At 42.7% G+C, this 20,985-nt stretch overlaps 1 protein-coding gene across 1 annotated transcript in view; it reads right to left on the bottom strand.

The window, feature by feature from the left end:
* CDCP2 (CUB domain containing protein 2) overlaps positions 1 to 17,883 on the bottom strand; it is a 36,328-nt gene extending 18,445 nt beyond the window's left edge. Inside the window, exons 1-4 of the mRNA XM_082266199.1 lie at positions 17,781 to 17,883; positions 11,912 to 12,259; positions 2,060 to 2,395; positions 107 to 460 (exon numbers count right to left, since the gene is read on the bottom strand). Of these exons, the coding sequence (XP_082122325.1) occupies positions 107 to 460; positions 2,060 to 2,395; positions 11,912 to 12,259; positions 17,781 to 17,856 (1,114 nt within the window). The 5' untranslated portion in view covers positions 17,857 to 17,883. The remainder of the gene's footprint in view (positions 1 to 106; positions 461 to 2,059; positions 2,396 to 11,911; positions 12,260 to 17,780) is intronic.
* Positions 17,884 to 20,985: the final 3,102 nt, after the last annotated feature.

Genomic DNA, 20,985 nt, shown 5'->3' with positions numbered 1-20,985 from the left:
TATCATCTAAAAGAGACTATTCTCTCAGTCCTATTTTGAAATAAGAACCAATACAATCCAAACGCAAACACTAGATAATGCAAAACTATTGCTGTTGCATACTTACCGCCAATGTAAAAAACGGAGAAGCCCTTACTGGCTGTATCTCTGTCTGTTACGAGCACCAGTAGCAGATTGTTCTTGCTAGACATGATTGGTGAGGGGATCTCCGTACCACACCATTTTGCTAGAAGTTTGTTGCCTTCATTTTGCCCATCGTAAACCGACACGTAGTCGTAATCGCACTGTTCCGTCAAGCTGTTCCTCTCCTCCAGCTCCAGGTCTCGGAAGAACATCTTAATACGAAAGCCTTGGGGTAACTGGATGTTCCACTGACAGATAATATTATTGGGGTACATTTCTGGATAGCGAGGACTGGTGATATTGCCCTTCACTGCTTTGAACACATCCTGACATTCACCTGAGAAATCAAAAACAATGAAAGAACGTTGCATCAGGACCAATTTTGGGAGCAATAGCAGATTATGTTCACTGCATCACAACTGTTATTTTGAACCGATACATGGACGTTAATAAAGGTCATGCTCTGGTGGGCCATCAAAAGACTCAGTCTTGGGTCACTCATACTAATGTCTTCCAATAGATACTCTAGTCTAAAGGTCACAATTAATCTAATGTAGGTTGAAATAGCTTGTAGTGTTCCTCTATACCAGGGGTATTCAAACTATGGCCCTCCAGTTGTTCAGGAACTACAATTCCCATCATGCCTAGTCATGTCTGTGAATGTCAGAGTTTTGCAATGCCTCATTGGATGTGTAGTTTCGCAACAGCTGGAGGGCCGTAGTTTGAGGATCCCTGCTCTATACTTTGCTCACACCTTCCTTACAGAGATGTTTAGCACATAACAGATAAACTATATTACCAAATGTATTGGAACGCCTTCCTTTACACACACATGAACTTTAATGGCATCCCAGTCTTAGTCCGTAGAGTTCAATATTGAGTTGGCCCACCCTTTGCAGCTATAACAGCTTCAGCTCTTCTGTGAAGTATATCCACAAGGTTTAGGAGTGTGTCTATGGGAATGTTTGACCATTCTTCCAGAAGCGCATTTGTGAGGTCAGGCACTGATGTGAACGAGAAGACCTGGCTCGCAGTCTCCGCTCAAATTCACCCCAAAGGTGTTCTATCGGGTTGAGGTCAGCACTCTGTGCAGGCTCCTGCACCCCAAACTCACTCATACATGTCTTTGTAGACCTTGCTTTGCATACTGGTCCAAATCATGTGGTGGAGAGGGGAGTTATGGTGTGGGGTTGCTTTTCAGGGGTTGGACTTGTCCCCTAGTTCAAGTGAAGGGAACTCTTAAGGTGTCAGTATACCAAGACATTTTGGACAATTTCATGCTCCCAACTATATGGGAACAGTTTGGAGATGGCCCCTTCCTGTTCCAACATGACAGTGCACAAAGAAAAGTCCATAAAGACATAGATGAGCGAGTGTGTGGTGGAGGAACTTGACTGGCCTTCTCAACCCAATAGAACACCTTTGGGATGAATTAGAGCAGAGACTGCGAGCCAGGCCTTCTTGTCCAACATGAGTGCCTGACCTTACAAAGGCACTTCTGGAAGAATGGTCAAACATTCCCATAGACACACTCCTAAACCTTATGGACAACCTTCCCAGATGAGTTGAAGCTGTTATAGATGCAAAGGGTGGGCCAACTCAATATTGAACCCTACGGACTAAGACAGGGATGCCATTAAAGTTCATGAGTATGTAAGGGAAGGTGTCCCAATACTTTTGGTATCATTGTGTAAAAGATGGTTATTCTAAAACTGTAGGAAGCGTGCCTTGGTTTTTTTAGATGCACCACAATCAAGTGGGTAGAACTGAATTGAGTCTGTTATGAGGATTACTGTAATAAAAAGGACATTTCTTAGGAAGCCTGTCTTATCCTTTGTGAATTTTTTTTAATGCAAACTTAGCAGTGAGTATCTAACTTGATCAAATACCTGTGGAATCTAATTTTAAATTAGAGTGGGAAGAAGAAATGTCATACCAGATGAGAAATGAGCCTTGAAGCCCCTGGCTCCAATATTGAAGTCAGATTTGAAGACCACATGCAGCTCATTGGAGGAGGATGTGATGTCTGGTGGCTTGGTGGTGCCACAGTAATGGCGGACTTGTTCTTCAATACCATTGCCATCAAGGACAGCAACATAATCAAAGTTACACTCCTGGCTCTCCAGCTGGAAGTCTGTGAACACCAGGCGGATGTTGGTGTGAGGGGCGGCCCGAATCAGCCAATGGCACTCCGCATTGTTGGGGTAATTATCAGGGTAGTCAGGGCTGGTGATAACTCCAGAGAGGCCAGTGAGCACTCCTCCACAGATATCTGAATGACAAAGTATGAAGGAAACACAAAAAACCATCATCATCATCATCACTATAATATAAAGCATAAAAAAACAAAGCCAAGCCTATAATCTGACGAAACTCTGCCCCAAAATTCCTTACATGGACAAAACTACCCCCACATTTGAGTAGCTCCACCTCTTTGTGGGCTCAGTAATTCATCCTGTGTGGCTGAAATAGCAATATTGAGTAGATATAAAAAAGAAATTAGCATTTTAAAGCAGTCACAATTATATAGATATATTTTACATTTAAATATGGGTTCAAAGAAGACTAAAGTGTACCTAGAGTTAGAACATTTTCACTAAGTTTTGATTCGAGTGGAGAAGTCTTAGACTCTCTTTAAGTTTCCTTATTGCTCTCTGTTAACGCCCAGAGATTTGGATTATTTTTGTCCTTGAACAATTTTCTTGAGAACAAAGTGATGGAAGATCCAAAATTGACAGCTGTCATCAGAATAGGAAATTTTTTAACCGGGAAACCTGTTCTAGCGACTGCTGTCTAAGACAGGTTTTCCATTTTTCGGAGCAATTTCCACTCACTTCTCTTTGTTTCTCTGGGGCAGGAAGTTAAGAGAAATCTCACCAGTGATACACAGGCAGTAAGAAAAAAGCAAGAAAGGTTTAAACCATGCTTTACTTGAAAACTAAACAAAAAAACAAAGAGGCGGCTTTAGACATGCTGTATGCAATCCAAAGTGAAGGCTTAATTGAATTCAATTTGGAATGTGTTAATGCTTTTGATTAAAAAACCCAGCAACAATTATCTGGGAGTTAATGCAGCAGAGACATCTCTTTGTAAGTTGAACTTTAATACATTTCTAAATTAAAGCTACACATAAGGCCCACGTACATTATCTATTTTTGTTTTTTTAAGACAATGGATCAAAGATTCAATAATCAGTTACTGTAGAATTTACGAACACTCGAAAACCATTTTAAAGTAACAACATTATTGATCATGAAGTTCTTCCTGGAAGGGTCAAGCATAAAATTGTTCCCATGTCAGAAATTAGCTGTGAAATAAAAATTTTAATAGTTTGGAGATCAACAAACGAAAACAGGCTTAGTTACCATGGGAAAGCACAGAGGATGAGGGCCTGGTGAGAACACCTCAATTTGGCCCTGGAAATGAAAGGTTGGGAGCGAACTTGGGTTATCCACAACTAAAATATAGTTCTAAAAAGGGTTACAGCTAAACTTTTGTTTAATTTTGTATGGAGTAGGGAATGGTTAAAGTGGTAGAATGCATTAAGATGAAAAACTTTAAGGCTTTACAACCACTTTAAAAACCCCGGTCACTTCATTTTGACAGTAGAGTCCCATTGCTCCAAAGTGAGGGAAATCCACTCTAAGAGTTGTCATGGGAATGTCCCTATTAAGTTTCCACTCTATTCTTGTTCTGGTGACAATTTACATTTTTGGATTGTCTTGTACTTTCTGTTCCAGTGATAATGGTTGCCAGGACAAGAACAAAGAGGGGATTTCGTGAAGGGGGTGGGGGTTGGGACAACAGTGACAAAATCTGACAAAGAATCTAACCCCTCCCTACTTCCTAGTTAAAACTTTAAAGTGTTTTGGCAAATTTATATGGGTCTGCATACCTTCAACAACCATTCAAATACTATACCAGGGTCATATACCATACAGACACTGCCAACATATACCAGACCAAGGAGGTGGGACCAGGGACCAGAGGACATATTCAATACAATGCATATCTGACCCAGGAGGTGAAAGGACCGAGGATATATAATACTATACATACCGCGTACACTACCATCATATATCATACCTACCATACCAGACCAAGGAGGTGAGAGAGACTGGGGGACGGTAGCTGTCTCTTGTGCTGAATATCTGGGGATGTCTCTTTGCTGGATTGGATTCACTTTTATATATCAAGTTGTAAGAGTGTTAAAATGAAAGTGAATGTACTGAAGGACCGGCCAGTGGTACAGATTCGGTGGGGTGGCTGGTGGGCGGGCCCTGGGAAAGGTTGGTGGTCCGGCCTGGGGGGGGGGGGGGGGGGCAGGCCTAAAGCTGTGTAAGGGGCCCAAAAATTTCTGATGGCTGCCCTGACCATTACAAAGGGTTCCCATTCTTCCAACAGCACTTTATTATTATGTATTATAAATGTATTCATGAAGGTAAATCTATTATGAAATAAATACAGTATCTCACAAAAGTGAGTACACCCCCCACATTTTTGTAAATATTTTATTATATCTTTTCATGTGACAATACTGAAGAAATTAGACTTTGCTACAATGTAAAGTAGTGAGTGTACAGCTTGTATAACAGTGTAAATTTGCTGTCCCCTTAAAATAACTCAACACAAACAAAAGTGAGTACACCCCTAAGTGAACATGTCCAAATTGGGCCCAAAATGTCAATATTTTGTGTTGCCACCGTTATTTTCCAGCACTGCCCTAACCCTCTTGGACATGGAGTTCACCAGAGCTTCACAGGTTGCCACTGGAGTCCTCTTCCACTCCTCCATGACGACATCACGAATCTGGTGGATATTAGAGACCTTGCACTCCTCCACCTTCAGTTTGAGGATGCCCCACAGATGCTCAGTAGGGTTTAGGTCTGGAGACATACTTGGCCAGTCCATCACCTTTACCCTCAGCTTCTTTAGCATGGCAGTGGTCGTCTTGGAGGTGTGTTTGGGGTAGTTATCATGTTGGAATACTGCCCTGCGGCCCAGTCTCTGAAGGGAGGGGATCATGCTCTGCTTCCGTATGTCACACACATGTACACACAGTACATGTTGGCATTCATGGTTCCCTCAATAAACTGTAGCCCTCCAGTGCTGGCAGCACTCATGCAGCCCCAGACCATGACACTCCCACTACCATGCTTGACTGTAAGCAAGACACACTTGTCTTTATACTCCTCCCCTGGTTGTTGCCACACACGCTTGACACCATCTGAACCAAATAAGTTTATCTTGGTCTCATTAGACCACAGGACCTGGTTCCAGTAATATAGATCCTTAGTCTGCTTGTCTTCAGCAAACTGTCTGTGGGCTTTCTTGTGCTTAATCATTAGAAGAGGCTTCCTTCTGGAATGACAGCCATGCAGACCAATTTGATACTGTGTACGGTGTATGGTCTGAACACTGACAGGCTGACCTCCCACCCCTTCAACCTCTGCAGCAATGCTGGCAGCACTCATATGTCTATTTGCCAAAGGCAACCTCTGCATATGATGCTGAGCACGTGCACTCAACTTCTTTGGTCGACCATGGCGAGGCCTGTTCTGAATTCAACCTGCCCTGTTAAACCGCTGTATGGTCTTAGCCACCATGCTGAAGCTCAGTTTTAGGGTCTTGGCAATCTTCTTATAGCCTAGGCCATCTTTATGTAGAGAAACCATTCTTTTTTAGATCCTCAGAGAGCTCTTTGCCATGAGCTGTCATGTTGAACTTCCAATGACCAGTATGAGAGAGTGAGATAACACCAAACTTAACACACCTGCTTCCCATTCACACCTGAGACCTTGTAACACTAACGATTCACATGACACCGGTGAGGGAAAATGGCTAATTATGCCCAATTTGGAAATTTTCTCTTAGAGGTGTACTCACTTTTGTTGCCAGCGGTTTAGACCTTAATGGCTGTGTGTTGAGTTATTTTGAGGAGACAGTAAATTTACACTGTTATAAAGCTGTACACTCACTACATTGTAGAAAAGTGTCATTTCTTCAGTGTTGTCACATGAAAAGGTATATTAAAATATTTACAAAAATGTGAGGGTTTGTACTTACTTTTGTGAGATACTGTATATCATACACACTTGGGGAGCCTCCAGCCAGCACCTGTGGGGGACCATGGAGACCAGATTTGGCCTTTCCCCAAACTATCACATTTGACTGAACTGACCATTAATAGGAATGCTTGTATTAACACCTGATTCCCTATAAGTTTATTTATAGTTCCGTTCACTCTATAAAGTGCTGTGCAATATGTTGGCACTGTATTATTATGAGAAATAATTGGCGGCACAGTGGTGTAGTGGTTAGCACTTTCACCTAGCAGCAAGAGGGTCCCTGGTTCGAATTCCAACCACGACACTACCTACCTGGAGTTTGCATGTTCTCCCTGTGCCTGCGTGGGGTTCCTCCGGGTACTCTGGTTTCCTCCCACACTCCAAAGACATGCTGGTAGGTTAATTGGATCCTGTATAAAATTGGCCCTACTGTGTATGTATGAATGTGAGGTTAGGGACCTTAGATTGTAAGCTCCTTGAGGGCAGGGACTGATGTGAATGTGCAATGTATATGTAAAGCGCTGCGTAAATTGACAGCACTATATAAGTACCTGAAATAAAAAAAAAAGTAATAGGGATTAGGAACAGTCACTGTAGCTTCGTACTGGCACTGTTTTGGTAAAAGACAAAGACACTTCTCACTCAAAGTTGCTCTACAGCTGGAGTCAGCAACCGGTAGATCACAGACAGGTGATTGGTAGATTGCGATCTCGACTTGCTGACCTGTCATCCTAAAGCATCAAACAGAGTGCAAGGGACTACTTGTAAAGTATCACGTTTGGCAGGCGGTAGCACCAAAAGCAACCTTGGGTTTAATTCCTGCTGCGGCATGTGTACACCTTTGGCTGCTTACAGGGGGTAGGGATTGGGGGCGGTAAATCTGCGAATCAACTGCAGGCTTTTAAAAAAATTCTGTTTGTTGCTTTTGGTGCATGCACATGAAAGTGTTCAGCAGATAATGCTGTATACACTATATTACCAAAAGTATATACAAAAGTAATATACCAAAAGTAATATACACTGTATTATTACCCCAAACTCACTCTTCCATGTCTTTATGGACCTTGCTTTGTGCACTGGTCCTCCTGGAGGAGGAGGGATAATGGTGTGGGTTTTTCAGGGGTTGGGCTTGGCCCCTTAGTTCCAGTAAAGGGACCTCTTAGGGCATCAGCATACCAAGACATTTTAGACAATTTCATGCTCCCAACTTTGTAGGAACAGTTTGGGGATCGCCCCTTGCTGTTCCAACATGACTGTGCACCAATGCATATACACATAAAAGACGAAAGACTGCACTCCGACATGAAAGAATAAGTGGATTTATTCACAATTTCATGGGACAGACATAGACATCATGGACAGGATCCAAATAGTTGACGCGTTTCACGAAATCACATTCGCTTACTCATGAGTAAGCGAATGTGAAGTTGTGAATAAATCCACTTATTCTGTCATGTCGGAGTGCAGTCTTTCGTCTTTTATGTGTATTTGCTGCCGGGATTGTGGATCCGACATGCACCCGACCTCTGATTGCTGAATCTTCTACACCTGAGCGGCTATCTCTCTGTGACCTTTGGTCTTTCTCTGTGCGCACCAGTGCACACAGCAAGGTCCATAAAGACATGGATGAGCGAGTTTGGGGTAGAGGAACTTGACTGGCCTCAAAGAGTCCTGACCTCAACCTGACAGGACACCTTTGGGATGAATTAGAGCGCCTGACTTCGCAAATGCACTTCTGGAAGAATGGTCAAACATTCCCATAAACACACTCCTAAACCTTGTGGACAGCCTTCCCAGAAGAGTTTATGCTGTTATAGCTGCAAAGGGTGGGCCAGCTCAATATTGAACCCTACAGACTAATGCCTCGTACACACGCAACGATTATCGGCCGACCGATCGTCCAACTTTTGTCCAGAGTTGTGTTTTGTTGGTTGGAATGTGCCTAGACTGCACACGAATTTTCTCGGCCAACAAAAATCTACTTCAGAAGTGATGTCATGTGCTGGTTTACTTTCCGTGTGTTTTTTCTTCTCTGAGCATGCCCAGTCTTGCTTATCAGATTTTTGTCTGCCGAAATCTGTACTGACTGACGGAAAATCGGCCGTTGTGTTGACGGCCAACAAAAATTTTATAGCCTACACACTAGATTTTATTCGGACAAAAAGTCGGAGTCGGTTGTCGAAAGCATCATACTAACAAGCCGAAAATCGGCCGATCGGACGTTGGCCGAAAATTCCCGGCCAATAATCGATGCGTGTGTACGAGGCATTAGACTGAGTTTAGATCTTTCTTTGCTACCTAATAGTACTGAGAAGTATTGTTTTGTATAATGTTGCTGTAAAAGACCCTGGCACCAGAAAAATTGATGTCAGTAACAAAAAAATTTTAGCCACTTTCCGTCTACTACAATCTTTTTTACATGTGTGTTTTCCCTATCTTACAGTAACTGAGAGATCAATACATTTGCCTATTTACTGTTCCTGGAATTTCAGTATTATCTGGCAGCATCCTGTTTGTTTTCAAAAATATGATTTTTATGGAAAATAAAGTCATTAATGTTTAGTGCCTATTTACACTTGTTTTGCAGTAAAACACATAAATGTTACTACAATAAAATGCATTAGAAGTAGAAATCCCACTCTTTCCTATAAGGCCGATTCATATCTATGGTTTTTAGTTTAGCGTATTTTTAAAGGGAAACTTTGAGGGCAGATTCACACCTACATTTGCGTTAAAGCCCAACTTCTGGCTACATTATCTTCTCAGAGTAAATAACAAAAGTTGCCGCGATGGATGTTGAAAAAAGAATAAAAAGTGTCCATATAGTGAAAGAGTTGGTGCTGTTCTTTGTAATAAAAACATGACAAGTGAATGTAAACTTCCTGATGAGTATCCAACTGGGGTGAATAGGATCAATGCAAATACTGGTCACCCAAGTGAATCTCCACCAAAAATCATCTAGAATGCCTCCTTACCAGAAGGCTACACTTTAAATTATAGGAATCTAGACAGATGTAGGAAACAAGCACAGAAGATTCAGTAAGCTCCCTCTGTTATGCTGAAGGTGATTATGCAATCATGACTGATGGTAGGGATTACTCCATATCAGAGCCCATAAGGAAGAGATAAAACGCCCACAAAGTGTGAAACCATATAACAATTTATTAAAAAAACAATAGTACTAAAAACTTACAGGAATCCAGTTAAAATCCAGCATATAATAGTCAAACATTCCCGGGAATCAGTTAGCATGTACACAAGTTTGGCGTTCATGGTAACCTTACGGACATGGACTCCGCCCTACGCATTTTGTCAGAGATGACGTCATCGGGGATATGGAGTCCATGTCCATCACCACGCAAATAAATACTGTCCAAAGCAGAGAGGGCACAGCTGTCTCCGCTGTTCTAATCACATCTCCCGTAAGTATGGCTGCAGTTGTATAAAAACAGATGGCCAAGCCTCGTTCTGAAATCAACATGGCCACCAAAGGACATTCAAGCCTCGTTCTGGTTTTGAGTGCCAGGCCTCATTTTGGTGTCGGAGTAATCATCAGAGAGAGACTAGATCATATAATAAAACGAGGTCTGGATTGGCCCAGAATGAAAGGCCGCTGTATGAACAAACCTTTATATGCATTATCTTCTCCCCAGGTCACTGCCCCCTTCTCCTCTGAAGATCCCCAAGTGCATTTTCTATACATAATTTTTTGAAGTCCTTAGGCTGGGCACATGACACTACAAGGTCTTCTTCCTCTTCACCTCTTGTCTGCGTTCAGTGCTCCTTTTCAATGTAAATAGAATGTCATCACTACTGTCAATGCCAGTACATGTTGAATAAAGGACACTGTGCTGCCATCTCAAGGGGACGGCCTATAACTCCCTGCATTCACAGTATGTCTTTAGTCTTCTGGGCTGACTAATGCTGTCCATGATTTGACCTGGAAGACTGAGGACATCTTGTGGCAAAGAAGAGGTACTGCGGGAGACATTCAGTTTTAAAAGAATCCAAAATTCTGGTTAACAGACACAACTAAACCCTCCAATACTTACTTCTGCCCCAGCAATGTGACATCCACAAGCTTCCTCACCAGCTTCTACATCTTCTCCACAACTTATTTTGGATTTGGGCCATCTGTAGCCATCTTGATTGGCCAGGTGACATAATTCCTGCGCATGCCCAATGGAGGTCATTCCAAAGCATTTTGCGAGGAGGAAGGGAGGAGCCTTTATTGCAGAAGAGACATAGTCAGTCATGTCTGCAATAAAAAAATCTTTACTGCTTGCAAGTTTTGAAATTCCAGGTTAAGTTTCACATTAAATAAAAATGGTGCCTGGAGTTGGGCTTTAAAGGGCCGTACACACTTGACGAAAATCGGACGAAATATCCTCCGATTTTTCTCTGTCTTCTCAGCATTCATTACCGTTTTTAGTTGACAGTGCATAAATGTTCACAAAATTTCTCGTCCGATTTTTCTTTTTTTTTGGCACATTTGTTCCTAGACTTGCGGGTTGTCAGCAACTTCAGATCAAGCGTGGTCTTTCGTATCCGTTTTTTCACGGACGTACTGCATACACATTAAACGAAAATCGGTCGTCTGGGGACGGACGAAAAAATTTTTGGTGTTTGTCCCTCCGTTTTTTTTTCGTTGAAAATGTCAGCATCGGCTGCTGAAAGTTGTGTACACACTAGGCGAAAATCGTACGATTTCACATCGGATGGGAATTTTCGGCAGTTTTTCTACTAGTGTGTACCTTGCTTAACACAACCACTGCAAGAGGTGTGAATGGATGCAGGTGAACGCTTTTGAAAATGAGTGTATGAAATTCTGGATTCACACATTAAAGCGGAGTTCCGGGCACAAAAACGATTTTTTTTTTTTGTGCCCCTCCGCTAGGTAGAGCTCACCTGAAAAGGAATTGGATAGTTATTTTTATTTTTTTTTGTTTACTCACCTTTTTATTGAAGATCGTAAATACTCACCTATGACTGCTTCCTCCTCCAGCGCCGAGGCTCACCCCGTCACTTCCTGCCTCGCGATGATTCCTGGGAGCTAAACGTCATAGCTCCCAGGAATCAATGCGACGGCACCGGCCCCGCTCGTCATTTCCGGGCGACGCCGCATTCCCCTGCTAAACAGCTTCTGGGCATGCCCAGAAGCTGTTTAGGAATGCGGCGCCGCACCGGAAGTGACGAGAGGGGCCGGTGCAGTGCATTCTGGGACACGAAGACGCGGAAGAAGACAGAGAAGAGGACCGCGCCGGCTTCATCTGCCCACAACAGAGATGGAAACGCTGTGGAAGAAATTTTCTAAGTAAGTATTTCTTCTAAAAGGTAAGTGCGAACCGGGACAGATCAGAGGCTAGCCATTGTGGAATGTGCTAGCCCTGACTGTCCCGGGGGTATGTTCAGCAAAAAATAATTTCTGTGCCCGGAACTCCGCTTTAACATCAACAATTTTATGTGTTTTTACATGGGTTAACAAGTTATAGGATCTCCTATCAAAGACATAAAATGCCAACACCATTAAAAGCCCATGGGCTGATGTGCTTTAAAATTTGTGTGTTAAACTGTATAGCTGTAAATGGGCTGCTAAAACAACAACTGGCCATGTCTGGGTGAGGTCTATGGATAGCCTTGTACTACTTGTAAAGCTTTGCAGTCTTTTGAATCCAGATAAACATTTGAAGAAATGTAGGGTCAATGTAGGGTTGACTCACCTTTCCTGTAGGTGGCAGAGAATCCTGTACTTCCCACGTGTTTGTCTGAATGAAAAATAACAGACAGCACGTGCCATGAAGAAGTGAGATTTGGGGGCAACTGAGAACCACAAAATATTCCCAACAGATTCCCTTCATCCCTGGAGGCCCCATTGTAAATCTTGACGTAGTCATAGTCACACGTGTCATGGAACTCCAAGTTGAATTCATCAAAGGTCAGCTGGACCGTGAATCCCTCAGACACAACGATGAGCCAGCTGCACTCAGTGTAAGGTGGGTACAATCTTGGGAAGTTGGGGCTGAATATATGGCCTATGGGAGCTGAAAGCACACCCCCACACTTCACACCTGTGGAAGAATAGGGCATTTTAGGTCATTCATTCATTGCTTTGTTCCCTTATTTTTGTTCTTTTGATAAATGTTCTAGCAGCAGAGAACTTCAAATCTTCAAATACGTTTAAACACAATAGCAATTAAAGCATTTGTTACCGTAAAAAAAAATAGATCCTGTTCCCTTAACCACTTAAGCCCCAGCCCTATTTCGGACACTTTTTGTTTACAAGTTAAAAGCAGTATTTTTTCCTAGAAAACTACTTAGAACCCCCAAACATTATATATATTTTTTTTAGCAAAGACTCTGGAGAATAAAATGTCGGTCATTGCAAAACTTTTGTCAAGCGGTATTTGCGCAGCGGTCTGTAAAACGCCATTTTTTTTGGAAAAAAATTGAAAAATCACATTTCACTGCATTTAAAAAATACTAAACAGTAAAGTCAGCCCATTTTTTTTGTATATTGTGAAAGATGATGTCACGCCGAGTAAATAGATGCCCAACATGTTACGGTTTAAAATTGCGCCCCCCCCGTGGGATGGCGACAAACTAAGGTCAATAGAGATCTCAATCTGCGACGCTTTAAATTTATTTAACGGTTACCAATTTAGAGGTAGAGTGTAGCTCTTTTTTTTAAATTATTGCGCACGCTCTGGCGATTGCGGCGATACCTCACATGTGGGGTTTGAACAGCGATTTCATTCGCGGCTCGACTTGCGTATACGTTTTTTTTTGTGCGCGAGCTAACGGTGACGGGGGCGGCGAAATTTTTTTTTTTTCCTATTTATTTTTTATTTTTTTTAAACTTTATTACAGGTTTTTTAAAAAAAAAAAAATCTGATCACTTTTATTGCTGTCACAAGCAATGTAAACATCCCTTGTGACAGCAATATGTGTGACAGGTACACTTTATGGAGGGATCGAGGGTCTAAAAGACCCTAGACCCCTCCACTACACTTCCCTGTATGCAAAACGCCGAAAACTGCATTATTGCATACAGCCGTTTTTTAAATTTGCCGCCTTTTGCAGCACAGTAACCCGGAAGTGACGTCATGGACGCCGCCTCCGGGTTACGTCATCGGAGCCCCGATCGATGCCGTTTCCGGCATTCATCGGGACTCCATCCAGCCGGCGGACGTCCCGGCTGGGTGCTCGGGGCTCCCGGTGGGATGGGAGCCCCGGGCAAAGCCACGGAAAGCGGCGGCAGGGAGGGGGGACGTCCCCTCCCTCCCCCCCGGGTAACGATCGAGCGGCTCCCGAGCCGCATCGGTCGTTACCGACGGAAAGCCGACCGTCGGCTTCAAACCACGGTACCGGGATGATGCCTCTAACTAGAGGCATCATCCCTTTATAAACCCCCAAAATATACCGACGTATCGGTACGTTGATATGCGGTAAGTGGTTAACCACTTGCCGACCGCTCACGTTGAGCCTACTGTGGCAAAGTGGTTAGTTATCGTCCAGCGACGTAGACCTACGTCCCTGGACTCCTCCCCTTGTGGGCGGCGCGCGCGCGCCGCCGGAGGCTCGCTCCTGCTGTATTCAGTCACAGCGGGAGTCGGGCCAGGGGAGGAGCGGCGGTGATCACCGCCGCTCTTCCCCGATCGTCGGGGATCAAGTGTGGAGAACAAAGCGGGCGGATCTCCTAAGTGACAGGCAGGGACAGATTGCAGGATTCAGCATAGCTGAACCTGCGATCTGTGCCTGTGTCACACAGTGCCCTCCCCCCACACATGTCAGTAAGCACTAGGCATACATTAACCCCTTGATCACCAATAAAAGTTAACCCCTTCCCTGCCAGTGTCATTTTTTACAGTAACAGTGCATATTTATAGCACTGATTACTGTAGTAATGTCACTGGTACCCCCAAAAGTGTCAAAAATGTCAGTCAAGGGTCCGATCTGTCTGCCGCAATGTCGCAGTCCCGCAAAAAAATTGCAGATCGCCACCATTACTAGTTAAAAAAAAACAATAAAAATTTCATAAATTTCCCGTAGTTAGTAGCTGCGATAACTTTTGCGCAAACCAATCAAAATACGCTTATTGCGATTTTTTTTTTACCAAAAATACGTAGCGGAAAACAAATTGGCCTAAAATGTTAAAAAATTTAGATTTTTACATTTTTTGTTTTGGGAATTTCATATAAAAAAATTTGAAAAATATTGTTATTTTTTCAAAATTGTCGCTCTTTTTTTGTTTATAGCGCAAAAAGTAAAAATTGTGATCAAATACCACCAAAAGAAAGCTCTATTTGTGGGGAAAAAAAGGACATCAATTTAATTTGGGTACAGTGTCGCACGACCACGCAATTGTCCATTAAAGTAACGCAGTGCCGAATCGCAAAATATGGCCTGGTCAGGAATGGGGTAAAATCTTCCGGTCTTAAAGCGGTTAAAAATACGCTCATTGAGAATTTTTTTGCTAAATACATTTTGGCCTAAATGTATGACAAAAATTGAATATTTTGGATATTTTTTAACTGTCAAAGTAGAAAAATATAGTTATTTTTTCAAAATTGTCGATTTTTTTTATGAATATCGCAAAAAATGAAAAGCGCAGAGGTGATCAAATACCACCAAAAGAAAGCTCTGTTTGTGGGGAAAAAAAGAACGTAAATTTCGTTTGAGTACGGCGTTGCATGACCGCGCAATTGTCAGTTAAAGTCGCACAGTGCCGAATCGCACAAAGTGGCCTGGACGTAAAGCAGGAAAATACTCCGGTGGTAAAGTGGTTAAGCATGAATAACAGCACAGTGCTTGTGCTCTGTAATTTGGCCCCTTGTATAACCTAAAAAACCTGTCTGATCCTGCCTGGCGATGCCCTCCTTCCTGTAAACTGACCATGTTTTATCATGGCTGCTGAGCCCTGACACCGTGGTCGGTTTACGTGCCTCTGCCATCCGCAGCTCTCCTCTGTCCTCCCCCCCCCCTCCCTGACTGTCAGCTCCATCCACTTCCCAGCCCTCCCCTCCTGCTGCTATCATAACTACCGTAAAACCATACAATCCCCTCTGTAAAATACCATCAATCGTCCCATTGTCTGTGTTATATCAGAGCGTCTCCCGGTGCTCCGTGACAGCTCGGCGCTCTCTCCTCTCTCCTCCCTGGCTGACGTCGGCGGGAGTTCTCGGCCCCTCCCGCTATAGCTGTCAGCCGGGGAGAGGTGAGAGAGCCGAGGAGTCACGTGAGCGCCAGGAGACGCTCTGATATAAGGTAGAAATCTGCATATTTTTTATATACCACAGACACTTGGACACATAATGTTACATTAAACAACCACTTTAATGTTGATAAGGATGTAACTGAAGCTTAAAGCGATATCCACTTGACCTCCAGGAGATTTACCCCCCTTCCTGACCAGGACAAATTTATGTCCCTTTTTTTCTCCACAAATAGAGCTTTCTTTTTGGTGGTATTTGATCACCTTTGCGTTTTTTATTTTTTGCGCTATGAATAAAAAAAGACCAACAATTTTGAAAACATTTTTTTTTAAAACTTTTTGCTATAAAAATATCCAATAAATAAGTTGAGAAAAATCTAATTTCTTCATAAATGTGGGCCAATATGTATTCTGCTACATGTTTTTGGTAAAAAGAAAATCCCACGAAGCGTATATTCATTGGTTTACGCAAAAGTTATAGCGTCTACAAATTATGGGATATATTTATTCATTTTTATTCATTTTTTTTTTTGCTAGTAACAGTGGTAATTAGCGACTTATAGTGGGACTGCGATATAGCGGCGGACATTTGGACACTAACTGAATCTTTTGACACTTTTTGGGGACCAGTGACACTAATACAGTGGTCAGTGCTAAAAAATATACATGGTCACTATACTAATGACACTGGCTGGGAATGGGGTTAACATCAGGGGCAATCAATGGGTTAACTGTGTCCCTAGCCTGTGTTTTAGTGCTGGTTCACACATATGCGATGCGGGAACCCTGAGAATCCACTGCTGGTTCCGGCATCACACTTGACTCACAGGCAGTTCACACTGCCATATGCGAAACGATGGGGGTGTCATTACAAAGGTAACAACACCCCCAGATCAGCTCGCATATCGCAGTGCGAACTGTCATTTTGGACATAAATCGGATCGCATGGACCATCGGTCCATTCTGATCCGATCCCTTCCGTTCCGATCCGCTGGACGGATGGAAAATAGGGTTTCCATCCGTCCAGATTTGACGGATCGGATCGGATCAGATGTCAGCGGACATGTCTCCGCTGACATCCGATGCAACATAGGGATGCCTGGGGGGACCGTTCAGATCCGCCAAAAAAAACGGACAGGCGGATCTGAACAGTCGGCCTGTGTGAAAGAGCCCTTATAGTTTTCTTCAGCCACAATCCAGATAGTTAAAGGGTAACTCCACTTTCGTCGGGAAAAAAAATTCAAATAAAGAAAAAACTATCTAGCGCATACAATTGCGACACAAAACATGTTGTAATTGAATGTTATAAAAAATAACCTTTCCTTTTCAATCTGCAGCTGCTGTAATTTTCTGTGAAATGTAATACAATATGGCTACCTAGAGCTGTTCTGCACACAGAATGTGTACTGACCACACCCCAGAAACATCATTTCCTGCTTGTTTGATTGGCTCACTGATTTTCTCAGAAGTCTGCCTAAGATACAAGTCAGATTTCTGGCATCCCCTGCAACAAAAATTTAATTTTTGGGGAAATACTCCCAATAGGAACACGTGTAAAGGGATGCAGGCTCAGCAGATTTCCTCATTAGTCCCCTGCAGCTGCCACAGCAGATAGATTTGATCTACTCAGCACAGAGGAACAAACAGGGATTTCTTTAGAATAACACAAGGTAGGAATCTGCAACAAAGTTTGTTAAAGTCCTTGTAATGTACAGAGATCACCCAGAGGAGAATGTCTTTTTCTCAACAAAAGTTTTACGCTTTAAGTTCTCTTTAAACTTCAGTTGGGTTTTAAATAGAACTCATCAATGGCAACTTTCAGAATTCTGTGCTTAGAGATTGCCCTTATGTCATTTTTTTATGTGGTCCTCCCTTTCATATTTTATTTCTAAAGGTAAAAGTAGAATATAAATTACTAACTAAAGTTAATACAGTTTATCTCTTTTTTTTTTGCACCAACCATTTTGGCATTAGCCAGAGTAGCCAGCACACCAGTCCAGCTCTAATTGCATGCCTGTTTTTTTTTAGGGTTTGCCTGCAAAACTCCCCTAAAATCATTTGGCACAGTAATACAAACATGCAGACTATCTCAACTGCTAACCAATCATTCAATGCCAATGTCCACATTGTACAGGACCAATAAAAGCTACTCAATGACTGGCTGCCCTGACACTTGGAGCATTACAGGGGCCTAGTATGGTAAAAATATACAGAAAAAAGCTAAAGAAAGCACCTAAAGTTTCAGGTTTCTCTTACATCCGGCCGATTTACAAATGTTTAAAGTGTAAAATTCAGTTCTATTGGAAAGGAAAAAGACATTTAAGAGGATTCCCTCCATCCAATGCAGACATAGAGAACCACTTGAAATCTCTGCTTACCTTTCCGGGCCTGAATCACGGGGACTCTCCATAGCACGCTTATCACGAAGATAAACTTGCAATGAATATTCTGCATATTGGAAAGCTAGTGCTGTAATATATCCAGTCCTCGCAGAACACTACAGATAAGACTCAGAGCTGCTATTGAATAAATAATTCATCTCTTGTCTGAATAGGAACTTGATCTCACTTTGCTCTCCACCCTCGATGTTCTGATGTGTATTGGGTATCCCTGGATTTACACATTCACCCTACCTGCAGTAAATCACAGGGGCATGGGGGGCATTGCATTTCCCTGGCAATGCTGTGGCAGCAGGCTAAACAGTTTAGCGCTTTCTGTGTACATCCCAACATGAGACATCAGAGCAGGGCAACATAAATTATTTGGGTCAATTTATTTTAGTTTGTAAGTTTTTAAACTGACATTTTATATTATATATCTATATCATAGGCGTGCGCACGGGGTGTGTCGGATGTGCCTGGGCACACTCTAATCTCCCCATATGCATTACTATTATCCAGGGGTGGCACCAGGTGGGTGGTTGGGGGTGCCAGTGGCCAGTGTAAATGTCCCATTATAATAAAGGCTAGGTTCAACTTTAGGAACACGTTACACCAGTGTTTAGTACAAGTTTATTAGTGTCACCACAGGATGACACTGTGGACACTAAGATAATTCTGTGCCTCGTCCTAATTAATATTAAGAGAAAAGTATGGAGAAATGGACTTTGTTGGCACAGGACAATATATCATAAAGAAGTATTTTTTTATTATGAAACTATTAACCTTCCTAGCGGTATTCCCGAGTGTGGCTCGCGGTTAAATTTCAGTGCCAAAAGCAGTAACCCCCGAGCCACGCTCGGGGTACCGCTAGGAAGATCGCTGTATCCCGGCGGTGTGCGGCGGTGGATTTTCCTCCCGATGCTCTGTGTGCCCCGGCTTCCGTCTCCTGCGACGTGACGCTCGCAGGAGGGTGGAACCAGCGGCAAATTCAAAAGTAAAACACACCAAACACACTGATACATTGCAAAATAAAATAAATTCACATTGGTTCGCCCCCCAGTGCCTTTTCCTGCAGTTTTACTGTACTTTTTATGTGTATATATATATATATATATATATATATGTATATGTATATAGTATATATATATATATATGTATATATACAGTATATATATGTATACATACATACTTTAACTTATTTATAGTTATTTATTATATTATAATTTATGATTTTGTGTTCCAAACTTTATCATACCTGAGATGTTATAAAGAAGAACGCACAGTAAAAAAAAAATCATATGTAAATAGTTGGTTTGGGCTGCTCATTCTTAAGAATTATGCCCCGTACACACGTCCAGATCGTCGGCCGAACGATCGGCCGTCTTTTGTCCCCGGGCTGTCATGTCTGTTGAAAAGTGCAAAAGACTGCACAAGAATTTTGTCCGCCGACTACAGCCGACTGCAGAAGTGATGTCATGTGATGGTTAACTTTCCCTGTGTTTTTTCTTTTCTGAGCATGCCCAGTCTTGCAAATCTGCTGTCTGTCGGCCGAATTCTGTATTGACTGGCGAACAATCGGCCGCTCTGGTGTCGGCATACAAAAATTTTAATGCTTGCACGACAGATTCTTTTCGGCCGAAAGTGCGCTGTCGGCTGTCGGAAGCATCATACTAACAAGCCGAAAATCGGCCGATCGGTCGTCGGCCGAATCTTTTCGGCCGACAATCTGCACGTGTGTACGGGCCTTTACATGCAAAATAATTGTACCGCTTCCAACACCTAAAATCCGAAAGAATCATACCGCCAGGGAGGTTAAAAAGGTGTATATGTATATATATATATATATATATATATATATATATATACACACACACAAAACAGACAAAAAGCAAAAACAAAAAACATGATCTTTATAATGCATAAGCAAAGAAAAGACCGTGACCACTCAAAAAGAGCTTAAGGGCTCTTTCACACGGTCCGCCTCCGTAGGCGGATCCGTGTTGCTCAGCGGGGATCGATCCGCGATCCCCGCTGAGCCGGGCGGATGACAGCTCCGTCTCCGCTTGCAGAGCGGAGAGGGAGGTGTCTCAGCACCCGCTGCCCTCTATGGGGGATCGGATGAGAGCGGACCGCTTGTCCGCTCTCATCAGATCCGCTCCGCTCCGATTACTGAACGGATGGAAAAATAGGGTTTCCATCCGTTCAGATTTCACACACAGGATCGGATACGGATGGCAGCGGGTGTCAGCGGAGGTGACCTCCGCTGACACCCGCTGCCCCATAGAGCTGCATGGAGGATCCGATCAGATCCGCCTAAAAAACTGACAGGCGGATCTGATCGGACCGCCCGTGTGAAAGAGCCCTAATGGTGATGAATATGGAGAGCAGTAGGTTCCAACGGTATACTAGCGAAATGCATCGTGGTCCCTGCAAAACCCGGAAGTCCAGAGAAAGACTGACGTCACCTCCACACTAACATTGGAACGCACGCCGTACCGCTGCAACGCTACAAGGGAAGCTAAAGCGAGCAACAGGAAGCTGCAGATCCTGTGCTCCCAACCCTAATAAGATCTTGTAGCAACCAATGTCCATTGCCCTGTGCCAGGCGGGCACAACAATATGTAAGCAGCCAATTTTTATGATTTATTTTATTTCATAATAAAACAGTATTACACACATTTTTGGCTTTATATTTGTCTCCCTGCATATGGGCTATATACTCATCTACATGAAAAACAATTGGAGGAGTGAGGAGAAGGAGAAATTTATCTTTATGTTATCCTTTGATACCAAACATATAATTAATGAGGAATGAAGGAGTCCTAATGGTCTGATCCACCTGTATAATAGGATTAAAGGCGTTTGAGGTCTGTGTGACCTAGTGATTTCTGGTAAGAGGCATTGATTACCACCTTTTCTCACTGGAGCACCTGATCCATAGGAAATTAACCCCTGCACCATTTTTTGCATGAACTTTTTGGATCACAGTTCACCATTTTAGCACTATTGAAGCATTATTTTATCATTTATTTATTTATTTATCATTGGAGTATTGTTTTATCATTTATTCATATATTCACGGACTATTGTATTTATATTTAAGTTATTGAAAGTTTTAAAATCTTTTAAAGTTTCAAGAAGCACAGCACTATTGAAAAATACCTGTATGAATATTTATTTTTTCTAGCACTTTAAGCAATTA

The sequence above is a fragment of the Pelophylax lessonae genome, assembly GCF_965119305.1.
Source record: "Pelophylax lessonae genome assembly, chromosome: 8".
In the NCBI taxonomy this organism is placed as follows: Eukaryota; Metazoa; Chordata; class Amphibia; order Anura; family Ranidae; genus Pelophylax; species Pelophylax lessonae.
This window is presented reverse-complemented; position numbering and strand designations above follow the sequence as displayed.